This window comes from Typopeltis vanoorti, chromosome 6 (genome assembly GCF_054136105.1).
Source record: "Typopeltis vanoorti isolate ZY-2024b chromosome 6, IOZ_Tvanoo_1.0, whole genome shotgun sequence".
Lineage (NCBI taxonomy): Eukaryota > Metazoa > Arthropoda > Arachnida > Uropygi > Thelyphonidae > Typopeltis > Typopeltis vanoorti.
The window spans coordinates 79,834,002-79,861,937 of record NC_143554.1 but is presented as its reverse complement, the minus strand read 5'-3'; the positions used below and the strand labels follow the sequence as shown (position 1 = coordinate 79,861,937).

The 27,936-nt window shown below is 34.5% G+C and overlaps 1 protein-coding gene across 1 annotated transcript; it reads right to left on the bottom strand.

Moving 5' to 3' along the window:
• Positions 1–181: 181 nt before the first annotated feature.
• On the bottom strand, positions 182–27,913 carry LOC150105613 (galactosylceramide sulfotransferase-like). Its single transcript, XM_090394001.1, has 3 exons — positions 27,796–27,913; positions 4,998–5,172; positions 182–1,193 (listed from the first exon to the last, which is right to left on the bottom strand). Exons 1-3 carry the CDS (start codon positions 27,911–27,913, stop codon positions 182–184), a joined length of 1,305 nt encoding a protein of 434 aa, XP_090250127.1.
• Between the last annotated feature and the right edge of the window lie 23 nt (positions 27,914–27,936).

Here is a 27,936-nt window from a genome sequence, read left to right as displayed (position 1 = left end):
CCAGAGAGCATAATAACCAGTAATCTTAACATTTGAACTGTCTTCTGCTTGTACATATTTTGATGTTGCATGAATGGTGATTGATTTGACAATGAATCATGAAATAGTCAGTCCATCGTGTACAAAATTTCCCAATTGAGGGATAAACTAAACACCAATTTTGTATAAAAATTGGATTAATTCATTGTGCCAAAAGATGTTTCTGTTTCTTCATCAGCATTTCGGTAAAAACTAGTTCCTCGCGAGTCAGAGACTGACATTTATCATCCAGTTCACCTTGATCGGTTAACCGATATAATAAAGAAGTTGGACTCTTCCATTTCTTGGAGTGAGAAACGTTGGTTAAACCATAAACGCATTTATCATACCAGAAATTCATGTTATTTCTTAAAATCTGTATTTCTTCGTTCATTTTTTCTACACCGAAATTATTCACATGTTGATCAAATTTCTGAAGAAAATATCGGTACAGTTGGTTGTCTGCCCCGTTTATTCTTTGTAAAGTGGCACGTTCCTCATCACCGAGATTGCTTTTATATTTTGGCATCCGAGCATTCGTTTTGAATGTAATTACGTCATCGAAGTCCCAGCAGAGAAGTTTCTTCAACAAAATTAGCGACTCTTCCATTCTTTCTGCGATCATCACCAGATGGAATTGCTTGTCCAATTCCATAATATATTCCTTCACTGCAGTAGCATTTTCAAAGTTCTTCACATTGAACCCAAGATCAAACAGCATTTGATTAAAGCCAAATAATCCAGAGTAACGATTTTGCTTTACTTTGTCGTTTTGCTGTTTATCTCTAATTAACTGTTGAAGGTTTCTCTTGTAGAATTTCTCTAGTTGATAATAAGAGAACATAGATTCAAATTGTTTCACAGGATCTCTCAGGATGGTGACGAACAGCGTGTCATAAGGCATCAATTCCTTGATCTCTGGGTAATTGAACTGACAGTGATGAGTAAATATATTGTAAGTCTGATTAGGAGAAACAGGTTTAGGAAGCATCGTACGTAGGAATGGTTTGGCGTAACTGAGGTATGGTGGCTTCGACGGAAGGACAAAGGTTAAGTTGTTATCGTATCCGTACCGCATGAAAATGTTTTGAATTGCTGAACTGGCACATTTGTGCGTTTTAAGGAAGACAATATTGATTCGAGATATACAGTCACTGGAGATCGCAGACGAACACCTAGAATAAAAAGGAAAATTATTTTTTCACTTGAAAGAACGAGAATAAGAGTAAATACTCGTAAAATAACTCCTGTAACCGAAACAATAATTCATTAGTACTTTTTTCGTTTTCATGATATTCAAAGAACGTATATATAGTACTCGTATAAAAATCTAAAACAGATAAAGGATGGAAGTAATTATTTTATTTTGGGAATAAATAAAATAATTGCCTGTAAAATACTGTCATGTGTACTCTTCATAATGTGGTATTTGTGCTCTAGAAAAAAAATTTCCGACCAATATTACACTTCAAAATAAAACAGTGTGACTAATAATTAAATGATCTTGGAAGTAAGTCAGAACTAATGTGATATAAGAGTGAACAACTCAAAATGATCTAAAATTTGTTCTTGCTTTATTTAGTAATTCAGTAAATAATGAAGTTCTCCCATTTTCTGTTGGCTACATTTTATCTTCTGATACCAACAGAAAATAAGTACAAGGTTCATAGCTAAAACAATTAAGCCTTACATTGAAAGTAATAACAGTAAAATAATTAGAGCACAGTTTTCAACGTAGAAAATTCTCAAATATTCTGAGTTAAGGAAGGTTACTATATTATCTGTTTTGTAGAAAGGGCTTAACTCAAAATATTGGAGGAATGTCTGCTAGACTGGGCGCACAATATACAGTAGTATTAAGAATAGTGTACAATATAGAGGAAAAATTCAAACTATTAAATTGTCATTTAAGTGTTAATTCAACCCTCTCTGAAATAATGAAAATAAAATTCAATTTACTCATCCTGCTTTACGGTATTGTGCAAAAAAAGATCTTAGATATGAAAAGTCAGGGGCATTGATAACAGGAATGGGTACACAGAGGCTTAAAGTAGTGACAGAGCACGACTGCACTTTTAATGCATAGAGATGAAATTAGTGGCGTAATTATTGAGAATTAAACCAAAGTAAGACACCTCCAAGCATACGCCCATTTATTTCTTCTTGATTATTCTATAAAATAGTTGAGATTTTATTTTCAAACTATCCCTCTCTTTATAATCAGAACATGCACTATAAAGATTCGATCGCATTCCATACATTGGAGAATGACCCATTAGGAAGGCTACTCTTTTCAAAGATCATAACATCAGAGTGAAGTGACCTGAAAGTCGCTCTTTGCAGCCTTCTACGATACTCTAACTAAAATATCTTCCCCTTTTACACACAGTGTATTATTACACAGAATACTATGCTAACGCGTTCTGGTTCACACAGGACAAATAACCATGAATTTGAAGTAAGAACGAAGGAACATGTTGAAGGTGTATTTCATGCGTTTTTTTGTGATAATTATAAACCTTAAAAGATAAATTAACTTTTTGTAAGCGAAACTATTTTGTAGAAATTTTAAATTTAACAAATAAAAATTCTTTTTAATATCAATTGTATTTTTAAGTTCGTAAAAACTTACTGAAAAATTATAAACTACAGTTAATTACATAAGCGTCAAGTTTGACTCATAATTGGTGCAATGGCAGATGTTTTTCATACTTGGTTTTGAATCAACGTCGTCGGCATTCAGTTAGTACAATTATTTAACAGAAAAACATTAAGGAGAGACTATTTACATATACTAGAGGTCTGAAAGGACTTGTAAAAACTTCCAAGTTTGATATCATGAGTTCGGGAGTATACAAATTACTTTTCTACGTAATCCAGCTCGTAATACCAAACATGGAAATTTTACAAGCCACTTCAGATCTCCAGTAAACGGCGCGGTATTCTCACAAAAAATGGCAGATTAAATTAATCGCAACTAATGTCCATTATATACCCACGGCTGGATTCAAATCCAATGATTGTTAGTTGAAGAGCGAATACGAAATCCACTCAATCAGACTGGACAATAAACGACTTCTATGAATAAAAAATGTAATGAACTGGAATTATGAGATTGTATTATTATAATCTATTTGTTAAAACACATTCATTCTAAATGCGTTTTAAAAAATGGATTGTTAAAGCATAGTCAGAATAAGTTTAGAGATGTGCCCTTAGACCAGTGGTTCTCAACCTTTTCCAGTGGCGTACCACTATATTTAATTCAAGCTATTAGATGTACCAGTAAAGCAGTGACTCACGTACCACCAGTGGTACGCGTACCATAGGTTGAGAATCCCTGCCTTAGATGATTAATTCTTCAAGTGAATGACTAACATTTGCCATTTAGTCGAACAGCTATCGGCTGAAACAATGAAATAGTAGAAGCTTCTGACATTTCTGAATGAGAAATATTAGCCAGATTTGAGGACACATTTTGTATTGTGAACTGCAGTTATTTAGATATGTATTTTATCTCTCATTCTGTCTCTCCCATTCTGTCGCTCTTCTCCAATGGCACTACTTTTATTTTGGCATGAGACCGTTGGATTTGAATGCAAATCCATCGGGAACATCCCAATAAGGAAGTTGTTTCACAAAATTGGATTCTCTTCTATGCTTTCTTCAATCCTAAGTTACTCAAGTTACATTTTAAAAATTATTATTTATGGCAAGATCAAATAACATTTGGTTGGATCCTCACACACTAACCAGAATGCCATTTTGTAACCTCGTTGACGAGATTTTAGAGAATCAGAATCATCTTATAGAAAACTCGAGTCCAAAATAGAACATGACACACGGTTTAGCAAGATTTTTAAGGATTGTGAAGAATACTGCTTTAGCTCCTTTATCTCCAGATGTTTGATCTGGCAGCGATAAGTGAATATGTTATACATTTGATTGATCTGAAACTGATTTAGGAAGCATCTTTGGAAGGAAGGGTCTCTGATACTAAATTTGTTTTTCTTAATTATGGAAGAACGAAGGTTATGATAATATCCATAGTGCATGGAGAGATTCTGGATGATTGAACGGGCACGATTATGAGTGTTTACCAAGAGTATTGTATTTTATGGCATGCTGTGGTCATAGGCTGAAGACGGACACCTACAAGGTTAAACATCGTTATATAATATGATGCAGGAATCTTTTCATTTTCGAAAAATCAACAAAAAATATGCACACCGGAAACCACCAGTTAGCTGGATATGTAATACTTGCATGGTTCAATGTGTTAATGAAAGTTCATTCTACCAGTACTGTTGCAACTCTTGAATAGTGCTGATAGTTTGATTTTAATGTTTTTTTGACAATTTGTTTTTGTTTTTGATTGAACTTTTCCATTTCAGCAAACCATTGCTTTCTTTCTAATATGTATGTAAACTATTATTTTCAACAAGCAGTTTAGTTTTATTTTAAGATCAGATTGAGATTTTAGTCATTGAGTATAAACATTGATCTATTTAATTGTAATTTATTACTTTTGTTACCTTAGACCAGTCTTTTGCAAATTGCGGTATGCGTACTCCCAGGAGTACGCGACACTTTCTTACAATTTTTTTTTACTATTATCTTTTTATCGCATGAACGTGCAGGTATTCAATAATTAAAATTTTTAAAGAAACTTTTAATGAAAATATCTTTGTAAAGAATTGACCTCCGTTATGCTCTATTTAGTTGAAACGATGTTGTGAATGCTTCTCTACAAGTTACAAAAATGTACTTTATTATTTTAATGAACTGCTTTTACACTGAGGAAACGACGACAAAAGAAAATTGATATAATATCTGTCATTTAATTGCCAGCTCCTGCTCACGAAATGACAAGCATTCGTATTTTATGTTTGAAGACAAATTAAGAAAATGAAATTACCCATCAGGATACATACAATGGAAATTATTTATTAGCAAATATTGCAATATAACAAACTTACATCCCATTCATATACAGAACTACTACGACAGCAGCAACGATTAAGATAGCCAGCATAGCGTGTCGTAATCGTAGAGAATGACATGGCCTCGGAGTCTTGCTCGTGCACCTTGAACAAAGGAATGTATTCAGCTGACCCTTTATGAACCTGAACTCTATCATGATGCCACACAAGCCTGAAAGACGAAATTATTTAATTTTTAGATTTAGTTGTAATCGTCCGAGATAAAAGATGCTACCAAAACGTTTCCTGGAGATGCCGATAATTCATACAGCTGTGAGAATGCCTCGCGACTAATAGATTTTTGTTTCATTATGAGCTTACAGAGTGCTCTCATTAAAAATCGATGTGGTTTCACGTAAACGAAGTTAATATGCTCAGCATTTGTTCTGCGATTTTAGAGTTGGGTGCAGAACAAAGACTTACCTCAAAATTTTGTTTTTAACAATTGTAAACAGCCATCGAGAAACGTTCATCCCAGAGAGGACTCCGTAGATCCGGTTGAACATGTAAAGGTATGTTATTTTTAATGTGAAAAACAGTTGTGCAACGGATCATTCCTGCATGACAAAATGTCATTTTAACGGTATCAGCACGTGTCGTTATATGTACATGAAGATGGTCGCTAAGAATAAAAACAGCACCAATAAAGCTGGCTACTTAGCTCGCAGAATATTCTGAGTTACACTGGCTTTCTTATATAAGTGTTTACGCAAGAACATACCCAGTTCCTTACCCTAATACTCCTGATATATATATCCGATTTTTTTTCTTCAAGATGTAATTGCAGCTTAACGAAAGAAAAGGTGGGAACATTTGGGTAACATCTTTCATCTAGTTTTTTACATCACTCATAAAGAAGACAAAAATAATCTATATATATATATATAGGATAAAGTCCTAACCTACTACTCATGCACCATCTCCCTCAGTTGAGAATTTTGTATTTTTATTATTATAGAGCCTGTGTAGCTCAGCGGATGTGGCGTTTGCACACCGCCGCGCTTGGCCGCACGAAGGAAGACTTGGTTTCGAGTCTAGTCGGCGACTAGAGGAAATTTTTCTAAGCCTTTTTTCGACCGGTTCTCGAGTTAGTCGATCTCTGGCACGGGCAAGCAGGTTTTTCCTCCCGGAAACTCGGGTTTTTCGTCCTGTAAACTCAAGAAAATCGACCGTAGAACCCACATTATTTCAGACATTAAATATATTGTGTTAGGGTTAGGGACCACGAGATGGCGGCACATTTGAGCCGTCTCTCTTCGCTGCTTACCGCTTAATTAGTGATAGCCTTGGGCCATCTGTCTCTGATTGGGTACCAGTGGAGATTGAACTGCCCACTCAGTCTCCAAAAGTTAGATAGGGCAAAATGGCCTCGCCTACTCCCGTATACGGGAATAAAAAGGCGTTAGCTGATTTTTTTTTTTTTTTTTTTTTTTTTTATATATATAGGATTTTATTTACAGAAGATAAAGTACACAATTCTGCCACTAGGGGATATTTGGCGCTATATAAGCGATTGGTTTGGGATTAAACCGTAATGTCTAGAAGAGACGCAAGAAATCAATATTCATGTTCGTATAACTTAGACGTGTAGTTCATGTCCTCCTTTCAGATGTTCTGAGAACTGCATCCTGTGAATATTTATAACGGAACGCACCAGATTTACATTGATTTGCTTAACGTACTGCGTTATTCAAAGGTTGCTGAACCAGGAACGTGTCTTTCATACACCACGCGTTTCCAATAGCCTCGCAACGAAAAATCACAGGGGTTAAAAATCGGGCGAACGAGGTGGCCATGCTGTGAGAAATGCACGACCAATCACTCGGTGTTCTGTGAAGTGTTTTCGTTACATTCGCTGTACTGGCAATTCAGTGTGAGGTGATGTCCCTGCTGCCTGAATATGGTAGAGTCAAAGCATCCTCGCTGCTGCTGCAGTTGAGAGTAAACTTTGATTTCCCTCAACTGTAGCAGCGAGGATGCCTTGATCCTCTTTCGAGGACGTCTTGAAACTCTCGATACTTAACAACAGAATCGGTTAATAATTTAATAATTATTAAAAGTACGGATGATCATAAACGGTGCAGTGAAACAACACCACTCTGTGACTTTCAGTGAGTGTAAAGAGGTCTGATGGAACACACGAGAGTTTATTTGCAGCCCAAATGCGACAATTGTGCGAGTTCACACTATTCAGATTAGAAATGTGCCTCGTAAATCCAAGATCATCATCCACCTCCATTTGAGATAAGAACTTCAGGGAAAACTGCAGCCCGGTTTCCGCATCACCATGATGCAAAGCTTGAATATGGGAGATCTTGTGTGGGATAAACTTCAGCATTTGAAGCAGGATATCCACACATTTGAGCATGCCTTTTCCAGTTGCCTTGATATTGCCCGAGCACTGCTGGACCTATATACATTTTTTATTCCGTGTTCCACGACAACAGTTGCAACTTCGTCAAAAACTTGTTGAGGAATAATCCGTTTGCCCCTTCGTTCTGACCTGACTATTAGCGGTCCGCTATTTTCAAATCGGTAAATCATTTTTCTAATATTTGTTATTGGATCTTTTCTGCTATCCTCAAAAAACGCCGAAAAAATTCTGAAATCGTGGAATTAGTTACCGCATTGTTGATAGCAAAACTTGACTATCAAGGCACATTCTGGTAAGGTGAGATCCATAGTACCCCAGGGTTATCAGAATGAGGCGAATTCCTTTCGGTCTTCCTTATATCCACCAACTCGTCAGTAGAAACAGTGAGATAAAAAATATCAAGCAATTCTAGCGCATGTTTTCCACTGGTGGCAGAATTTTGTTTTTTCCGTAAATCAAAACCTCCATTTTTTTTAGAGTGTACTTATTCAAAGTTTGGTGTTGAATTTCGTCCAGTACATTTTTCGCTACAAGGCTCAGAACACCTTCTTTAAGTATGGCCAACCTGTATATAACACCAACTCGTCAGTAGAAACAGTGAGATAAAAAATATCAAGCAATTCTAGCGCATGTTTTCCACTGGTGGCAGAATTTTGTTTTTTCTGTAAATCAAAACCTCCATTTTTTTTAGAGTGTACTTATTCAAAGTTTGGTGTTGAATTTCGTCCAGTACATTTTTCGCTACAAGGCTCAGAACACCTTCTTTAAGTATGGCCAACCTGTATATAACACTTTTAAATGTTTTGTTTATACCAAGTCAGTTCATAATGATTGTACTAATTGTGTGATATTTAACTTTGTCGACACCAGTACTCCGAAATGTCCTTCAAACTGAGATGAATTTTGGCTCTTGATTTCGTATCTTTCCTTAAGACTCAAAAGTGATTTCTTTGATTTGTTCTAAGCATGTTATTGTGCACTTCTATTATTTTTGTAATAGCGCAGTAATTTGCTTGCTCTCCCTTCGCTAACACCCTCTAAATCAACCAATCAATCTAAAGTTCTTTACGTTCATTAGATATTATATTTACATGTAAATATTTCAAGGGATAGCACAGAAGAGGGATACAAACGCAAACACGAAATCATGCATGTTATTTCTTTGTGTTATATATTAAACAAAATCGGTTTAAACGTATTAACAGTTCTATCCTAATCACCAGTGCATACATATAAAACCCCATAATTCGATTTCTTGGTACGCTCTTCATTCTACAACTAACGTGCTTTCTTTACAGCACTTGCGAGGCCGATTCAACTCAGTAGGTATCAACTATCCCCTTTATATTGGAGTGGGATCGAGTCTAAGATGAGGAGAATCTTTATATTTTTCCATCTGAAGGTGGGTCAATTGATTTACGGAGATGGCCGTTTTTTGATCCCATATAACATACACTGAACGTAGAACACAACAGGTGTTTTCAACACCTAATGGTTGAAAACACGTCATTTCGAAATCCCTTATAGGATTCCAAATTTATGAGTAATGGCGAGAGCTGAACAAACAGTTTGGGAAAATTTCATTATTTTTATTTTAACACCTAATAAAATTCTAAATGAAACGGATTATTCAATAAACCGTTGTAGTCAGTTGCAAGGACTTTTTCCAGGATAGGAGAGAGAGATTTCGAAGCTCCATTTTCCTGATATCATTTTACTTCCAATATATTTTTTTCTCTTCTCTGAGGTAGTCGAATCATCTGCTTTACAATAACACAGTGATGGTTATTGCATACACAGAATAGCACACAGCTGTCCTGATTGTTGAACAGTAGACGACACAGATGATCCTTCTCGAATCAGCTGAATGTGCACTATCTCCCCAAATCACATAACTTTGTTTTCGGACTGAAATGTCCAACGTTTAAGTGAGAGATGAATTTCATCGTCCGGTGGAAGACTACCGCACTGAATATTGGAAGTCTGAAGTGGCTTGAAAATAAGCTTCATGTATTGTCTGTAGAGTGGGTATTTCCAGACTAGGTAAAAGGTAGAAAACAAATTTAATAAAAATAGCCCACTTCACGGCATTGAATGTACTATATGTTTACAAAATAACCTTTTGTGAGTGGAAACCACATAACCTCCACCTCGACCATTGGTTTTTTCATTTATTAATTTTACAACATTGCTTTACTAATCGAATCTTTTTTTACCTTATACCTAGTCATTTGTGCCATAATGAAGTCGGATACAAATGTGTCCCCCCCCAAGTATAAAAGTTATTAATCCTCCACATTTATTTCTACTACGAAGTAATACGCCGCATTATTTTTAGTTTTTCACAGCCAAAGTAAACTAACCTCATCTGAACCATAGTACCATTTATGTTTTGTTATCACTAATTGATATAAAAATTGCTGATATTTTACTCACCTTGTTTTCACATCCACGCAAATGATATACAAACATTTAAATGATTTGCTTATTGAATAGCAAAACGTTCTAATAACATCTCGCAACCAGCTCTTTATAGACGTTTTATAATTGGAAAATTTGCTTTCATTACGCCAATCACGGTACTCGGATCGTGATTGGCGTAATGAAACTGATTGTGTAAGATGAGCAATTGTATTTTACATACGTTTTAAATATTCCATACAAAACCAAGAGTGAATTTTTATTGTTGAAAGAATAATGTAAATGAGAGGTGCGAATATATTTTCGAGTGTGGACTAATCGAGCTTCTACCGTTTTTATCCTGGGGAAAAAAATTAAAATAAAATATTATTTCCCTAAGGTTATTTGTAAATCTGTAGTACATTTTCCTCATGAGTGGGCTTTTCAAATCACTTCAGGCCTCCAATAAGGGGGGGCCGTGTTCTCACACCAGACAATGAAATTAATCTCCCTATTAAAATGTATTTCTGTTATTGTATTATTATATTACGTGTGTATGAAATATATATATATATATATATATATATATATTTTACTGTTTTTTTATTTGTATATTATACAAATAATAAATCGATGTACTATTATAAATAATAGCACATCGAAAAAATACGTATTCACAGATGACGTGAGCATCGTCATGGTGTTAAATTTGTGATCCTTGTAAACTTCATAAGAGAATTTACTTGATCACAAATTAACAAGTAGAAACCTTAATGAGAAAATAGTGCTTGCATCTAAGTAAAAAATGAAATAAAAATATTGAAAAGAATAACATTGATTGTATAATATTAGAAAAATGAGAACTAATTTACAGTATTTAGTTGCAAGAATTTTTGCATGTAAAAGGCTTGCTTGTTATACACTTGAAACTAGAGATTGTAAGTTATGCTAATTCTTAGAAAAATTGAGTGAGCTGATAGTTGGATAAAGCTGACTCATAGGATTAACTACAACTAAAGTAAAGCCCAAGGTCACGGTCCCCAATTTAAACACTGCCGCGGGTTAGTCACATGCCCAAGGTCCACCAAAGGTAGAGGTTTCAGCAGGGAGACGTGGCTCTAACAGGTTACAAGAAACGTATTATGATATCGCGGGGGGGATTAATTGCAGAAGGTGCCGGTTGAGTCATAATATAAAAGGGTTAGGACCCCCCCACGAGGTCTTTTGCCAGTTTTCGCTTGGAGGTTACCTTATGCAGTTAAGTGTCAGTCAGGAGTCCCCCCCCCTCCATCCACCATGACATGGAATATTAGTGAGATTTAGGTCCCGTTTTCCTACCATCGAGAACAAAGGACACCGCCAAATGTATTTACTGTATACTAAGCCACCCCTGGTTTAAAGGAAGGAGATCGTCAATAGAAATTGTGGATATCTTCATGGCGAAGCTGATGAACAGCAGATAGACCGTGTTTCCTTAGAAGAAGCCTGACATGATCCTAAGTACCCCAATATGTCCCACTACAGAAGGAACATTTCTTCATGAATCGCAGACAAGTAACGTCTAGTAGAAGAGGTTCAGCGTTCAAACGATATTCAGAAAGATTTGTTATTTCTGTTAATTTAACATGGCTGTAAATGTAGTTCGTATTATTAAGGAATTTGAAGGACTTGAATAAAAGTTGAACTAGGACTTTAGCTCACTTAATAGTATAGAGAATGAGGGAACTAATTTATTGGTGTTACTGAACGAGCGATAGTGTGTGTCGATACTAGTATATGTAATTTACCCTTAACTGAGAAAGGTCAAAAGAACTGAATGTGGCGTTAATTGTAGCAACAGAATTGCTAAGCCCACAACTCTTTTAGATTAATGTGTGTAATCCAATTGTATTATTGTGTCATGTTATTGTGCTTAAGCGGGTAAATAGGTTTAAGCCAACTTAATCATTGATGGGAAAGCCCCTTTATCTTGTGTGTGTGTAGAGACTTTTGTGGAGGCCTAATAGTTTATCCCACGTGCTAATGTGAGATTTTCAATGTTAGTATAATTTGCCAGTCTTATTAACATTACATCATTTTAGTATTGAATTGGAGTTTTTAGAATTTAATGTATTGCATTGTATTTGTGAGTTCAATAAACTTTTGCTTATCAAATATTCAGTTGTCTGAGATTGCCATTCAATGCACCGCTTGTTATAACGTACGAACCTAGGCGCGGGGGGGGGGGAGAAAGGTTAAGTTACAAGATGGAGGTTACTGATGATTATTTCACTTCTAGACTTATTTAGGAATTGCTTCTTGTTTTATAATTCTTTATAAACTAAATGTCCTAAATGGTGCAGCTTTAAAAAATAAATGTTTTAGGATACTACGAAGAGCTTAGATTTCTAGTACGGAAGTGACGATATGTGAAGCAAAGGATAAGATATATAAAGGAAGGTAAGGTATAAGAGAATTGTATATTTAAAAAAGAATGGGTCACAACAATGGTTTATTTACAATTTGAAAATAAGGAAAATAACTCAATTAATAGGAATAAGAAAACGTTAATTATCATATGTAGCTTTCCAGACTTCTCTGTTTTTGACCCACTTGAGTTATTTCTCATGGAGAGAGCGACAGAGAGAGCATTTGTGCTGAAAAGGTGGTTAATATACTGCCTTAATTGTTTAGTTGGTCTTCCTCTGTCTCTGTTCATTTAAGGGGCTTATCTAACTAATACATCAAACTGTGGAGAAGGAGTATGTCCTAGTGGAATTATGAATGTGATCCTTCCAAGAGTAACAGTCTTAAGCAGGTTGTATTAAACATATTAATATTTCTCCACCATAGAAGATAGCCTGAGAGGTTGCATTGTAAAGCCTAAGTTTTGTTTCCATGGTAATGAGGGGTAATTCCCATATATTTCTTAGATTCCTGTGTTGATTGAGAACTTTATATTTTCTTAATGTCATTTACACAATTATTCATATTTGAGCCTAGGTATTGGAAGTCTTCTAAGTTTTGTAAAGGTTTGTTGTGTTCTGTAATGATGGAACCTTGTACTCTATTTGTATTTTAGTTTTATTTCACTTAACTGTCAGTCCAAATGTTTTTGCAGCTTGGCAAAGTTTGTCAAAGTTACGTTGCGCCTTGGATAAAGATGAATCTATTAATACTAGTGTATCGTCTGCATATCTGAGGTCACTGAAACAGAGTTGTTTATCGTTGGTTATTAAGGTTTCATGGAATTCGTCCTCAACCATACCGATAACGTATTCTAGGGTTATTATAAAGAGGAAGGAAGCTAAGGTGTTTCCTTGTAGAATTCCAGATATTATAGGACATATTTCTGTCAATTCCCCATTGACAAGAATACGGACATGAAAATCTTGATAACGTGCTGCAATTGCTTCAGTAATTTTGTTGGGAATACCATAACGATAAAGAATGCTTAACATGTTAATTCTGCTAATGGAATCAAATGTCTTTGTAAAGTCTATGAAATTGAGGATAAGAGGAATATTGTTTTTAGAACCTTCCAATCTTACGCTGTGAATATGTTCTGATGTGCTTTTGTTCTTTAGGATTCCTGCTTGGTTTTTCCTTAATAGTGGAGAAATATAAGGTTCTATACGATTAAAATAATTTTATTGTAAATTTTTAGAGCTATAGGTGGTAGTTATTCCACGGTAGGTGAAGTAGAAGAAGTGAACATAAAGTATGATGATTTTTGTATTTATAATCATAAAACAAAGGCGACCAGAAATATAATTATAACACTTACTATAATACTTTAGATAAAAATATTTTAAATTATTTGCGAGGTTAGTTTTCGCTGGCCAAAAAAAAAAAAAAAATTCCTTAATACTGACTAGACAATCGGTTTTTAAGGATTACTCGAATTTTTCGGCCACTGATCCCAGTGTTCCATGAATATCAAACAGAGCCTCAAAATACCGCTTATTTAAAAATGTGTCCCGGTTTTTTTTTTTTTTTTCGTAAACTCTTAACACAAGTATGCAATTTGTTGCAAAATAGTGAAGAGATTACCCTATTTGCAATAGATGGCGCTATATTTCATTGCGATGCAATTCAGTTAAGAGAGCTCACAGGTGGTATTGTAATGCACACCAACGTCATAGAAACGTGCCAATTCTCGTACAGACATAGATCCGTCATAATACGTTAAGTTTCAGATCACGTATAGCGAATCATTTTTTTATCCCACTTGCGAATGCATGTAATGATTTAATAAAAGGCCAGGTATTGTATTTTCTTTTTTCAGAGTATTGATATGTCGGTAGTGGTGTACACTGTAGTATTATTAGAAGAATTTGACAATTAATTCTAAATTTAGTTTGTTCAAAATAGGTAGTGAGATGGACAAGCAATACGACTGGGTGTGCTGGTATTAATCAATCGTAGCTGAATTATTGGTGCTGACAGAAGTTTAGAAACCATCTGGCCACTGATTTTCAAAAGAGTTACTTCGCCTACTCACTTCGTGAATAAACAAAATCATAAATTAAATTTTGCACTTATTTTAATATTGCTGCGGTTTGTATAAAATAGTAATGTTAGGAAAGGCTATAACTTACGTATAAGTAAAAGAAAACAAAAAAAGATATGATCTATACTTTATAAACTATTACGATTGCAGAGAGTTTCGCTATTTGTTTGCAACTTCCCGTTTTAATAATGCAGTCGGTATTTGGTTTCTGTATGAAGAGGTTGCATGTACAGGTTGCAGGGGATAGAACACATGTTAGTCACTACATAAGCTGCACATCTGCTTTTTGACAAGATTACCAAATAATTTTTTAAGTTTATTTCTTGGGAATGTATTTGGCCTATAAATTAATTCCAAATCACCAATGGAACGTTTACAACTTTGTATATTAAACTAAGAATGCATGATTATGTAAATTTTAATATTGTAGCAAGAGATCGGCTTTCGAAATAAAATTTCTATTAAGTGTATCCGCTCTCTCTCGGATACACTTAATAAATAAAAATATTAAGTGATAATAAAATATACCGCTGGATGGATTTAGTGTTAGATAATACGGAAGCCTTATTTTGGAGAACAAACCTGGAACTTTATCTAGCTACTTCAAAACTGGTGTAAACAGGGGCAGTTTTAATACAGGACGATTAAATCCATTTCCTCGTAAAGCCCGCTTCAGATTCAAATCAGCGACTGATTTGTGAAGTGTATGCTAAACTCGGGAATTTTTCGTTCTGGAGATTAGAACTGGTTTTGAAAAAAAGTAAGCATTTATGCAACACAGTGCTATATTAATAGTTAGACGGGCTAAAATGTGTATGTATATATGTATATGTATTATCATTCTTTTGATGTTCAGGTGGTCCGAAGAATAATGCCATATACGTTATTATTACTCATATTTTGCTGTTATTACGCGTGAATGAAATAAGTAATAGCATTATCGCGATAAACAGCATTATTAACAGTAAACAGATTGTGATGACGCTGAATTTAAAGAGAACGAGATGACCCTCTTAACCTCTTACAGTACTTGTTTTCCAATCTGGTAAGGGTACGCATTTCGTTTTATGCTCAGCAAAAATGTTCGTCTCACTTTCTTCATGTAGCTTCCTCAGTGAGAGGGTTCAGCACCATGTCCTTCCAGTTCTCTCTGTTGGTGAGTTTCCCTTTTTGTTTCTGCATAGCCATGTGATCCTGTCCATGATCTTATATCTTCAAGCCATGTCCTTCGTTTTTTACCTCTTGATCCTTTTCCCATAATTTTTCTTTCTAAAACTATTAATATTCTCTGTCCTGTTGGACCTCTCAGTACATGTCCTGCCAATCTCATCTTTCTCTGGATCATTTCCTGTAATAGAGATCTCTGTGTTCTCATTCTCTGTAGGACATTTGTATCTGTCACATGTTCTGTCCATGTGATTTTCAGAGCTCTCCTGTAGCACCACATTTCAAAGGCCATTATCTCTTGTCTCACTCTCTTCTTATCCAGGTCTCACTTCCACATGTGAAAACTGGCCACACTAATGTTCTTATCATTCTTTTCTTTGTCTCGATACTCACAGAACGTTTGAGCAGATCTTTATTTTTTCAGAATGCATCTTTAGCTATGGCGGTTCTTAATTTTATTTCTTTATCTTGCTTTCCATCTGCAGTAAAGTAGGTGCCTAAATATTTGTATTCTGTTGTATGTTCAATTTTCGTATTATTTATGAATGTTTCTGGCTCGATGTGCTTTCTTTTGAGATTTTCATAAGTTTTTTTTTTTTTTTTTTGCATTAATATCTAATCCAAATCCTTTACCTTCTTCAATTAGTAGCTGCAGTAATTTGATTAATTTGTTTGTTTTCTGCTATAAGAATGGTATCATCAGCATATCTAAGATTGTTGTCTTTTAAACTATTGATACTAATTCCTATTTTTTTGTTTTTCAATCTTTTTCATCACTGTCTCACTATAGATATTAAATAGATTTGGTGAAAGGATACAATCTTGTCTAACTCCTCTTTTTATTTTCACTACAGAAGTCTCATCGTTAAACAGTTGCATTTTCTGTTTGCAAATCATTTTTATAATCTTAAGTACATGATCTTCTATGTCTAATTTATCTAATATATAATATATTGATCATTTTATTATGTTTTACCCGGTCAAAAGCCTCCTGAAAGCCTAAAGCATATGTAAATGCTCCTATATCTTTCAAGTGAGCTTTCTATTAGTATTTTTAGTTCCAGGATAGCATTAATGGTTCCTATTCCTCTTCTGAAGCCTTTCTGTTCACTCAATTCACCCTTAAGGCCCTTTCAATTTGTTTGTTAACGATGATTAAAATAATTTTATATGCATGGGATATTAGGCTCAGTTCTGTAATCCTCGCAATTTTGTGCACTAGTTTTCTTTCGAATTGGTATGCAAATAGATGTTGTAAAAAGTTCAGGTAATTATATTGTTTTATAAATGTCCTGAATGGATTCCACTAAATGGTTATTGCCAATCAACGCTTTCAGCAGCTCACCCGGAATTTTTCGGATTTTTTAATAGTATTGCATTTAGTTACCGGTTCCTCTCTTGTCCATGCTATGTGCTGTCTGCTTTGGATGTTATTGACAAGTTTAACTGAAGACTTTCTTAGTTTCCTTCCAGAATTAAAAATCGTAGCTTTATCATTGTCTGATCGTAACATTTATGTAAGCGACTTAGAATTCGATTATTCTGGTAGAAACGTATTTACTGTGAGTTCTATTTTAGAAATTATTTTATGCTGAATTACTAGAATGGAATTTTTTATTTATTATTTTTATTTTTTATTTTATACCGAATAGTATATATTTCAAGTACTTACGTTCATACATTAGTTTATATCTGAAGGTAAAGGTATGGAGTAAAAGCAAATAAGCAAACTATAATATGAATAAACAAAAATTGTCTCCACAATCTATACCTTCTCATTTTTATTGACTTGTTTAAGTCTTAAATAGACAACTGTCGCAAACAAATTTTTCCATTAAAATGATGTCGATCATGAAAAAGCACATACTGGAGTTAAAATGTCAACTTGTCATTCAAAATCTGAAGACTATTTTTAATTATTTATAAACATTAAAAGTATCTTAACTTTTAAAATTGAATAATTAATAAAACTTAAATTTTTTTAAAATTAACTTTAAGATTACGAAATATTCTGATACACCTTATTTTATCATAATATACTTCTTTATAAATTATTTTGTAGCATTACCTATAGTGTGATGATATACTTTTTAGGACTTCCAGGGTAACGAATGGCAATGCTGTAGCCAATGAAGTTGTAACTGAGGCTCGGCTATTGCCGTTACCCAGCCATGACTAGAGCTTTTTAGCTCAATAACACTCCATCCACACAGATTTTCTTCATTCAGATGACGGGATAAAGAGTCAAGGACTCAGTCCATCGCCCAGTTCTTTTAAGAACTTTAAGAACTATAGTGTGATGGCCGGGATGAGAATAGCCCCACTGTAATGGAAAATGCTGTAGCCAATGAAGTTTTAACGGAGGCTCGGCCATTGCTGTAAGCCTCCTGCCATGTTTAGAGCTTATAGCACTATGTTACCCCATTCATACATTATGTTGTACAGATAACGGGGATTACGAAAAGCATTCATTTGTATTCTACACAGGCTGTGTTTCTCTAAGGTTTCAAATATTATTCAGCCAACCACGTCGGCGATTGTCATAAGTTTTAATTAATATTCGAAAAGGTTTAGATTGGTTTATTCTATATATTCCAAGTATATAGAGTACAGTATATAAAAGTATTTATTAGATGAATTATTTTCCATCTACAAGGTGACTTACTGTTTGCAAACTTACAAGTTTGCATCTATGGAATGACGTGCTGTATATTTTCAATATTCGTTGTACATTCACGTGATCTAAAAAATGATTCCATTTAACTTGACATTTAACTAGACAGCTCTTGTGACAAATTGAGTGTCATGCGTATTAGGAAATTCTAATTACTCGGTGTTTGCCGCAATACATGATTAAAACGAACACGAGAATATCATTTACACAATAAGCAGTTCAATGTCTGATGTCATTTAATTTCAAAATATAGAGAACTAGATAACGCAGTTTTGTCAGAATGGTTTGATTTCAAATTATGCATTTGTACATTCTATTGCGCAAATAGTAATTTTATGATCTAATCTGGCTACATTAGCAATATACCCTCTAAACTTTAACTCTGCCTTTCTGCTTTAGTAGTAGTAGACAAAAGTAGTATGAAAGGAAATTAGAAGTACAGGCCAAAGATAATCCCAAAGATCTTTTGGCATGTTGAAAGTAATTCAACATACCGAATGATTCATGTCAGAATCATTTCCATGAATTCCTTGACTAGTCAGTCCCTGTAAGGACTCCATGGAGTTGCTCCCAATAAATGACTTCTGCAGTCATATGTTGTAAACGTGTACCATTAAAGTTCAATATAAAAATATTGTTTGTTTTTTAAGGTCTGCAAGCACTGTATTCGGAAGCATACTGCATATATCTTTCATCCTGTGGAAGAAGTCTCATTTGTATCACGTGGCAGGTGAGACTCTTCTGGGTGACATAAGAAAAAGTGAATCTTGTTTCACATGGTTTTAATTTGTCATCTCTCTCGAAATTTTACAAATGTTTGGGTAAATAATTTTCAGTTGACAGTTTGAAATATATCACTCAGTTTTATTATTCTGACGTTGATTTCTACACTGAAATTACCAATCACTTTATGAGAATATTAACACCTGAATAATGCAAATCCTTCAAATATTATTAAATGGCCAAGAACGTGCTAAATGTCTCCTACATAAATAACCACTTTCAACGTATCTTCCTAACTGATGTCGTTTATTTCCACCTTTCGTAATTAGCCAGTGTTGTCCTTCTTGTGTCAAAAGGATTCAACTTCTAATTTACGATTCCAGACCGTGTTTTTTTTCCTCCCATTGCGATATCACGCTATGGGGAGGACGATCTTACAGTACCTTACAAGAACGCAATATTTAAATTTATTGATGTCATGTTTATTAACAGTAATAGAGTAATTCTTAATATAACGGAGTTACATTTTTATAAAACGAAACTTCACCTAAATGCATCTTAATTCGTTTCTTGTCTATTTGAAGAAGTGGTTACGTTTTTCATTATATAAAAAGTATCATATGCGGTTTCACTTTTATAAATATTCACTCACTTCACATTCCTCTGTAGAATTATCGTGGAGTAAAATATGAGTAAATGTGACAGACAATAGTGAAGTTAACAGATTACCCTTAAAATGGATTTATAATGGAATGGCAGCCTCGTTGGCCAAATAGTTAGTGCATCCTCTCTCCGGCAATACGTTTTTTTTTGGGGGGGGGGGAGAGGGATTCGAATTTGCTTGTGAATGTTTGAGATTGTCTTTAGTTGGAAGATGAATTTAAAATTTCGAGAGACCACTGATATTTTTGGAGACATGAGGGGGGCTTGCGCGCACGCGCGCACATACACACTATATTTAATAAAATATAGAAAAAATATTAACCCACTCTAGAAGGAGTTGCGTAAAGAAAATAAAAATAACTATTCTTTGCATTTTGAAAATAAAGTTAGTTGCTGCAACACTTACACGTATAGGAAACCAAAGCTGATTTACATCCTAACGAATATAAAAGCAACGTTCCAGAGCTCCTAAGATACGAACAACAACAACAAAAAATGCATGACTTTAAAAGCATTCTGAACGTGTAATTCAGAAGGAATTACACATTGAGAGTGATTTTATTATTCATACTAAGATTCGGCATGTTTTATCTTTACCAATATGTCGAAATCTTAACTGGTATGGAAAAAAAAGTAGTAGTGAAGAGAAAGAAGAAAACAGCATGTAGATAATTGGTAGAGAACTTTAGTAAAGATAATATAATGAAAATGCAACACAGTAGTACTAATGTGACACGATCCGTTAACGCCTTTTATTTCCCAAGGCAAGGTCGGTTTAGCCCTATCTAAATTTTGGAGACTGAGGTGAGTAGTTCAATCTCCAATGATAGCCAGCCAGTCAGAGATAGCTGGCTCAACTATCACTGATTATATATGTCATATGGTGAAGACAGGCAGATGACAAGTGCTGCCATCTCGTGATACCTAATCCTAACACTATTTAGTGTCAAAGATGTTGGTTCTAAGGTAGAGCGGAACAAAGAACCCGACTTTCTATGATAAAAAAATCCGCTTGCTCTGGCCACAGATCGACTAGGGAATTGGTCGAAAAAAGGCTTATAAAAAGTTATAGTAGGCGTCTGCAATTGAATTTAGGTAGCCATTCTTTGGGCCGTGCAAAGCGCTGTGGAAGCACGACACTTCAACTGAGTTACATAGCCTGTAACATAACATTCCTTTGGAGATCGTAATGTCTCTTTTGCATGCATTGTTTTTGTAAAGCATCCCAATATCTACCTTGTATATAACTGCAATAATTCCTACTTAGATCGATCGGTAGAAATAAAACACATATATATGGCATGGCGGTTCATCCAACTTTAAGTCAGAAACATGACTGGCAAAGAAAAGAAGCAGTATAGATTAAAGCAAATTTAACAGATTTTCAGTGGGTTAATTCTGAATTTTGTTTGGTCCTTTGTGTAAAATGTAGACAAGACTATTGTATAACATCTTCTGTTCATTCGCCGAATACTGAGTTTAAATCCCAAGTAAAATATAATGAATATGTATTGGTATTTGAAAAGGAAACTGAATAGCTGCTTACACATGGAGAACGGTTTAATTTCAAGAAATTAAGTTTTTTAACTATAGATTTGGAATGAACTTGCTTTCCTATTAACTACAAATAACTAGGAAAAAACCTTATATCGTTAAAGAATTGTCCTATGACTACAATTCTGTAAATTACAATTTCCACCGGTCTGTAGTTTTCATTATTACAATTCGATACCGAAAGTGTTTGTCATAAATCTTGTCACCTCTTAATGCTCTAAATATTCGAAGCGGAAGTGTATATTTCAAAATTCTGCATTATAATTATATGATCGTTAATGGCTTTAAATGTCCGGGGCGTATTCATTTTAATTCCATGGATTAATATTTTTATTCATTTATAAAGGTAAAATGAAAATTGATTACGAAACAAAATTCAGGGAAACATAATTACTAGAAATAGTGATCAAATGTTTAAAACTCGGTTATATTAGAATCTGGTTATTGAAAAAAAAAAAAAAAACATTATCAGAAATATCAATTATCCAGAATCCCATTTATTATTTTAAGAGCGATAATATTTTAGAGTAGGTTAAATTTTTGATGTTCTCAGAAGCACATCCTGTAAACAGTCCTAACCTACTACTCATGCACCATTTCCCTCAGTTGAGAATTTTGTATTGTTATTATTATAGAGCCTGTGTAGCTCAGTGGATGTGGCGTTTGCCAACCACGGCGCTTTCCGCACGAAGGAAGACTTGGTTTCGAGTCTAGTCGGCGACTAGAGGAAATTTTTCTAAGCCTTTTTTCGACCGGTTCCCGAGTTAGTCGATCTCTGGCACGGGCAAGCAGGTTTTTCCTCCCGGAAACTCGGGTTTTTCGTCCTGTAAACTCAAGAAAATCGACCGTAGAACCCACATTATTTCAGACATTAAATATATTGTGTTAGGGTTAGGGACCACGAGATGGCGGCACATTTGAGCCGTCTCTCTTCAATGAGTACCGCTTAATTAGTGATAGCCTTGGGCCATCTCTCTGATTGGTACCAGTGGAGATTGAACTGCCCACTCAGTCTCCAAAAGTTAGATAGGGCTAAATGGCCTCGCCTACTCCCCGTATACGGGAATAAAAAGGCGTTAGCTGATTTTTTTTTTTTTTTTATTATAATGAGAGCAATTATGATAGCTTTGCATTTCTCTGATAGATGGCGCTTAGTTTCAGTAGCCACGATCTTTATTTTATTTATTAAAATAAAGAGCCAAAAGGCTTCGGCGATGTAAAATTTATAAATTAAGTGGATATTAAATCCAACATCATTTCAAAGTCGAATACAGAAACTATAAAAGTTTCGTGCGAAAATTGACCAGAGATCTTGCGGGAATACACTGCCGCCACACTCCGAGTTGCCCTAGCCCAACCTAATAGGAAAAGTACGAATGCTAAAAGCGCTCGTATATTGCCTTCTATTGCTCCATTTTGATAAGTTCCCTAGTACTGAGAGTTTTTGCCCTCTTAGGTTTCTGCCTGGTCCCTGACGAAAACCAATGAATTTGAAACAGCTGTCAGACTAGTGAAACCTATCAAAATGAACCAAAAGACAATATACGGGAGCTTTTAGCGTTCGTGCTTTTCCTATCTCGTAGCATGGCGGCGGTGTATACACGCAAGATCTCTGGTCAATTTTCGCACGAAACTTTTATAGTTTCTGTATTCAGCTTCGAAATGATGTTGGATTTAATATCCACTTAATTTATTTTATTTTATTTATTATTATAAGGAAATGTATCGTTTTATTTTTGATTAAGAGCAAACAAGATTAGTAAGGCCAACGTCAAACAGGTGTTTTGACTGCGTATACGAAAAGGTAAAGTAGTGAGTACTTCATCTGCATTTAGCAAATTTAATAAATATAAATTTAAAGGAATTTTAATATTCAGGATTCTAGTGTATCTTAAAGTATTAATCACAATAAAGTTTTTACCTGTCAAGAGACTCGCTGCATATCCAACAGCAACACAGACCACCCGGTCGAAAACAGCAATCCATAAAAATGATACTCGATAGAGGGGAATATATCACTGAAAATATTAAAATTCGTATTTAAAATATCAAGAATTTGCCTTTTGGGCAAGTAACAGTCTTAAGATGTCTTAAAATTATTCATAATATTTATTTACTGAATTTAGAATAAATTTCGATTATTTAGTTTCATCTATTTTAAGAAGGAAGTCTTCATTATTCATGGTTCGACTAAAAAACAAAAATTAAACTCGCTTCATTTTTAAATCGTATATAAAGTCATAGCATGCATGATAGTTCTCCATTTTGCTCATAGATGGCGATAGAAAGTTTGTTTTATTCCTGGAATAGAATAATTATTGATAAATGGCTCATCGTCTTATTTAATTTATCGCAAGTTAATTCCTGCGATGTCATGTTTAACCTATATTTTGTTATCAAGGAACAGAAGGGGTGTTCATAAAGTATGCAACCGAAATAAATTACTATTTTGGTGTCATTCCCACATTTTCATGTTTATTTAATAAAATGACATGAAAAACACGTTTATTTGACCTTTCGATATGTTAATGCTGATGCTAATTGACCCTCTGTAAAATGATTACGAAGATCTGACATTTAAGTATGTTATCCGTGAAGTCCTTCATACGAAGATTTGCTTTCGAAAATATTTGTACACTAAAACTACTTTTAGGCCTATTCTGAGTGGAATACTTTCGTCCGACATTTGCATCAATGCCATTATTAGGATGACGGATACTCAAATGTAGAAAGGATTGTGTTCGTCGTACATGTTGGCTAATTTTGATGGTAATATATCAGAACACAGAAAGATAAGTAAATAATTATTTATTGACTTATTGCTGATATTTCCACATGGATATATCAGAAATAAGCAATTTCCGGTTGTCCACAGTTCTCCCGCATCAGTGAACATAAAAGATACATTCGGCACTATCGCTATCGCAAGTCGGGCCTAGAAGACCACTTTGGAAACCCCTGCACACAGGATCAACTGGAAGAAAACAAAAGTACTGCACAGAAGCTTTTACAAGTTAGAGAGATTGTTCTTAGAAGCAACAGAAGCCTTGAAACATACTCCGAATCTTAACAAACATGGCTGTATAAATTTGCCTAAGATTTGGTCGACAGTCATCTTAAGACATAACTAATACCTGCTTTCTCTGTGTCTGTTTTATCTAACATAGAGGGCGCCTAATTAGGACTTTAGTCTGTGTTGTTGCTACAATTTTTCAAACTAGTCCATTATTACACCATGTTGTTGTAGTTTCGCGTACTGTGACAAACGTGTTTTGTGCTCTGAAGATGCTCCGAAGAAATATCAGTCAATAAATAATTATTTACTTATCTTCCTGTGTTCTGATATATTAACGTCAAAATTAGTCAACGGATACTGTTTGAGCATGTTGTTATGGAATGAAAAATATAAAAATAAATAGTTATATAACACTCGAACTTGAATCTTGTTCTTAATCTGATTCTAAGTATATTGACTGCTCATGCACTTAGAAGTAAATCCTGAATATCAGTTATTGATGTTCAGGGTTTACGCATTACTTTCCTTAGAGAACAATTATTAACGAAATATTTTCATAATATTATACGTACGGGAGGAAATGCCCTCCTGTGTAAGCAATATCAAGCACATTGCTCTCCTCCAACTACAGAGATTCCTTTTCCCATAACAACAAAAATAGCTGTAAACATCAGATTGGATTGAAATAAGTCGGTCCAAATCACAGCTTTCACCCCTCCTTGTAAGAGAAATACTCCATGAAGGTTTAACTAGCAGATGACCATGTTACAAGTCAAATTAATGAGTAATTAAATTGTGTATTGTCAACAATAACTTTGTGACCAAAAATGTCATGCTTTCTAATTTCAGCTTAGATTTTTTTTTAAATTCCAACCGCTAAATGATTTACTTCGAACTGTATCTTCTTCGGCAATTCATATACAAGGTGAATACAGAATCCTTTTGAATTTAAGTAGGCCAATTATTCTTTATTATAAGAATTTCCAATTTTTTAAAAAATTAGAAACATGAAATACTTACTATTGAACAATAAAATGTGTACACTGTTCCAACAGCTACTATGGATATTCAGCTTGATAATCCATCTGTACTGGAGCCACAGATGGTCCATATAACCACATAGACGTATATAAATTCTGAAAAAAAAAAAAAGTCCAGAAACGATGTGATTTTTGAGATCTAGAAACATAGGATTTATGATATATGGAATAAAGCACCGCAGTAGTTCTTTGTCACTTAAACTGTAAAATATGTACAGGTAGCTTATTCCAATCTAATAGTTTTCAAGGCCACACACATTTGCTATTATGCATAGCAAATATGCAATTTGAAGTAAGTTAAACTCAAATCATTTAGTAAAAATACAAAGTCTGTACTTACCATTTGAATCATTAAAACCACTAAACACAGTGTTTGTAGTAATGAGCCAAACCGAGTCTCAAATACTAATAAAAGATGCATAAACATTGCATTTGCTACGAATGTTAATTATTGTAATATGAAAATGTGCCTACTTGAAATAAATTAAAAAAAATACACGAAATTAGGAACATAAGCAGTAATAAATGGATATGAAAATAATTATACAATTTAAAATATTACATTAAATTCGACAAAGATATCCACAATAGGTTCCGTGACATTAACCCTCCGGTTGAGAATCAAGGCCTTTGTATATAACAAGATAGCATCAGTTATGAATTGATATCTTATGTGGTTTAGTTTGCAGGCTGTAGTTTGTATTGCAAACCCCATCTGTGGTGTAGATATTGGAAATAGCTTGAAAAGATTCCGATCCCTGTGAACCGTGGCTAAATTTAGCTGCAGTTCACAGTAGTAACGTACTATAGGTTAATACCCTTTCGTGTGTAGAATCACAAATCAAGACCCACTTTTAAATTTTCTTTCCTTAATTTTCTTTCAAATTTTCTTCCTTTACATCTTTAGTGGAGGATGAAGATTTGAGAAGTACTGCTAATTATTCGCATATTTTACAAGACAAATACTGCTGTACGATTTTCAATTGTTATAAATTCTTGCTAAACTTTGCGGAATTTTCTTTACTCCAGGTAGCTGAAATACATCTTGTACCTTCATCTGAAAGTGGGGGCAATAAAGCTAGAATGAGAACTGGATATATTCACTGGAAACGAACCATAGCTTGCCATGAAGTTTCAAAGAAAATTTTGGCAGTAGCAAAGTAATTCATTTGTTCGCTACTAAAGCGAACGAATTTTCTTCAGGGTTTTAGTTTGGTTTTAGTTCAATATTTTGGTTGAGTGTTGCATGGTTTTAGCTATCTCTACGATGTTTATTTATAGTGCTGTATATTTTTAATAGTGTAAGCAAGTTGACATTCGTAGTGCTTCATTCATTTTGTGCAACTATAAAATGGACACATTTCCAAGAAAGCATTAAAAATATGTACTTTCTCAGTACACATCCATTATTCAAAGACAAATCACCAATGGGTGTGATGTTGGTTTGGATACTTTAATGCGATTTTAAAGAGGTTTACTGAGACAGGTACGTTTCTTCTGATAAAAAAGGAAAATGGGGATGAAAAAGGAAAACTACACTTAAGATAGAGAGCTGGTTAGGAAGAACAAAATGAATCCAAGATTGTCTGCTTTGACTTGAATAGAAACTTGGCAGCTAGAAGGATTAATGTCTCTGGGATGACAGTCCTTCGAAGATTTCTGAACGCATGGAGGACTGTCCACAGACCGAAAAAGAAACTGTTGAAGGCTATGCAGAAAAACAGGTTATCCAGTGGACGAAAGTGCACAAAGATTGGACTGTTGTGAAAAAGGTCATTCTCAGAGGAGAACCATTTCTTTGTTCAAGGAAGAGCGAGTACCTTCGCAAATCAGTGGCTGAAAAGACTTCTCCCACTCACTTTCAACAAGCCCCCTCACTGAAAAACACGTAATGATCACAGTAATGACTATTTAATTCGTAGATATTTCATTCCAAGTACCTTGGGACATCATCAGTACTTGGGATGAAATATCTACGAATTAAATAATAATTACTGTGGTTAGTACGTGTGTCTTTTAGTGATGAATTCACCACAGATTTCGTTATATAAAAAAAGCTCCTAAATACACTACTAAAGAGATCTTCTGGAGTTGTTTTACACATGATGGTTCAAGATCACTTGTACCTGTTGATGGTATGATAAAATAACCAATATATAAAAATATCGGAGAAAGGAGTGGTCCCACAGATCCAGAAAGATAAAGATTTCATCTACGAACAGGATCTCGCTCCATACCACACTTCAAAAAAAAAAAAAGAACGAATTCCTCAAAAATCACAACACCCAATTGCATCAGTGGCTAGGTAAACTCTGCTGACATTAACCCTATAGAAAATTTGGGGGCCATAGTGAAAAGAAATTTGGAAATTAAATTATGATACAAAGGATAACTTAATACAATCCATTATAAAAGGATGGTTTCGAGATGCAGAAATAAGCAAAATGTGTTCAACGTTGGTAGAGTCCATGATTAAGCGAACTTAGGAACAGAGGAGCACATATAAATTAGGTAAAATTGCAGTATAAATTTTGTACTTAAAATTTCTTGCAAAATCGTGAGAAAGAAGACGTATTTTGCTCATATCATAATATGATATTGGCATAAATAGTAAATTTTATCAAAAGAAAAAAACAAATATATAAAATCACTGAGAGAGAGAGATATATCATACCTCATTTACGGTACTTACTAATAGCAAATAATACAGGCAGAATGAGAAACATGACGATGAAGGCACCAAATATATTTGCTATAAACTGAAACACTGCTCCAATACCAAAGCGATATACCTCTCCGGGCATTCCCATTGTTGAAGCGCCCAATTGGAAGG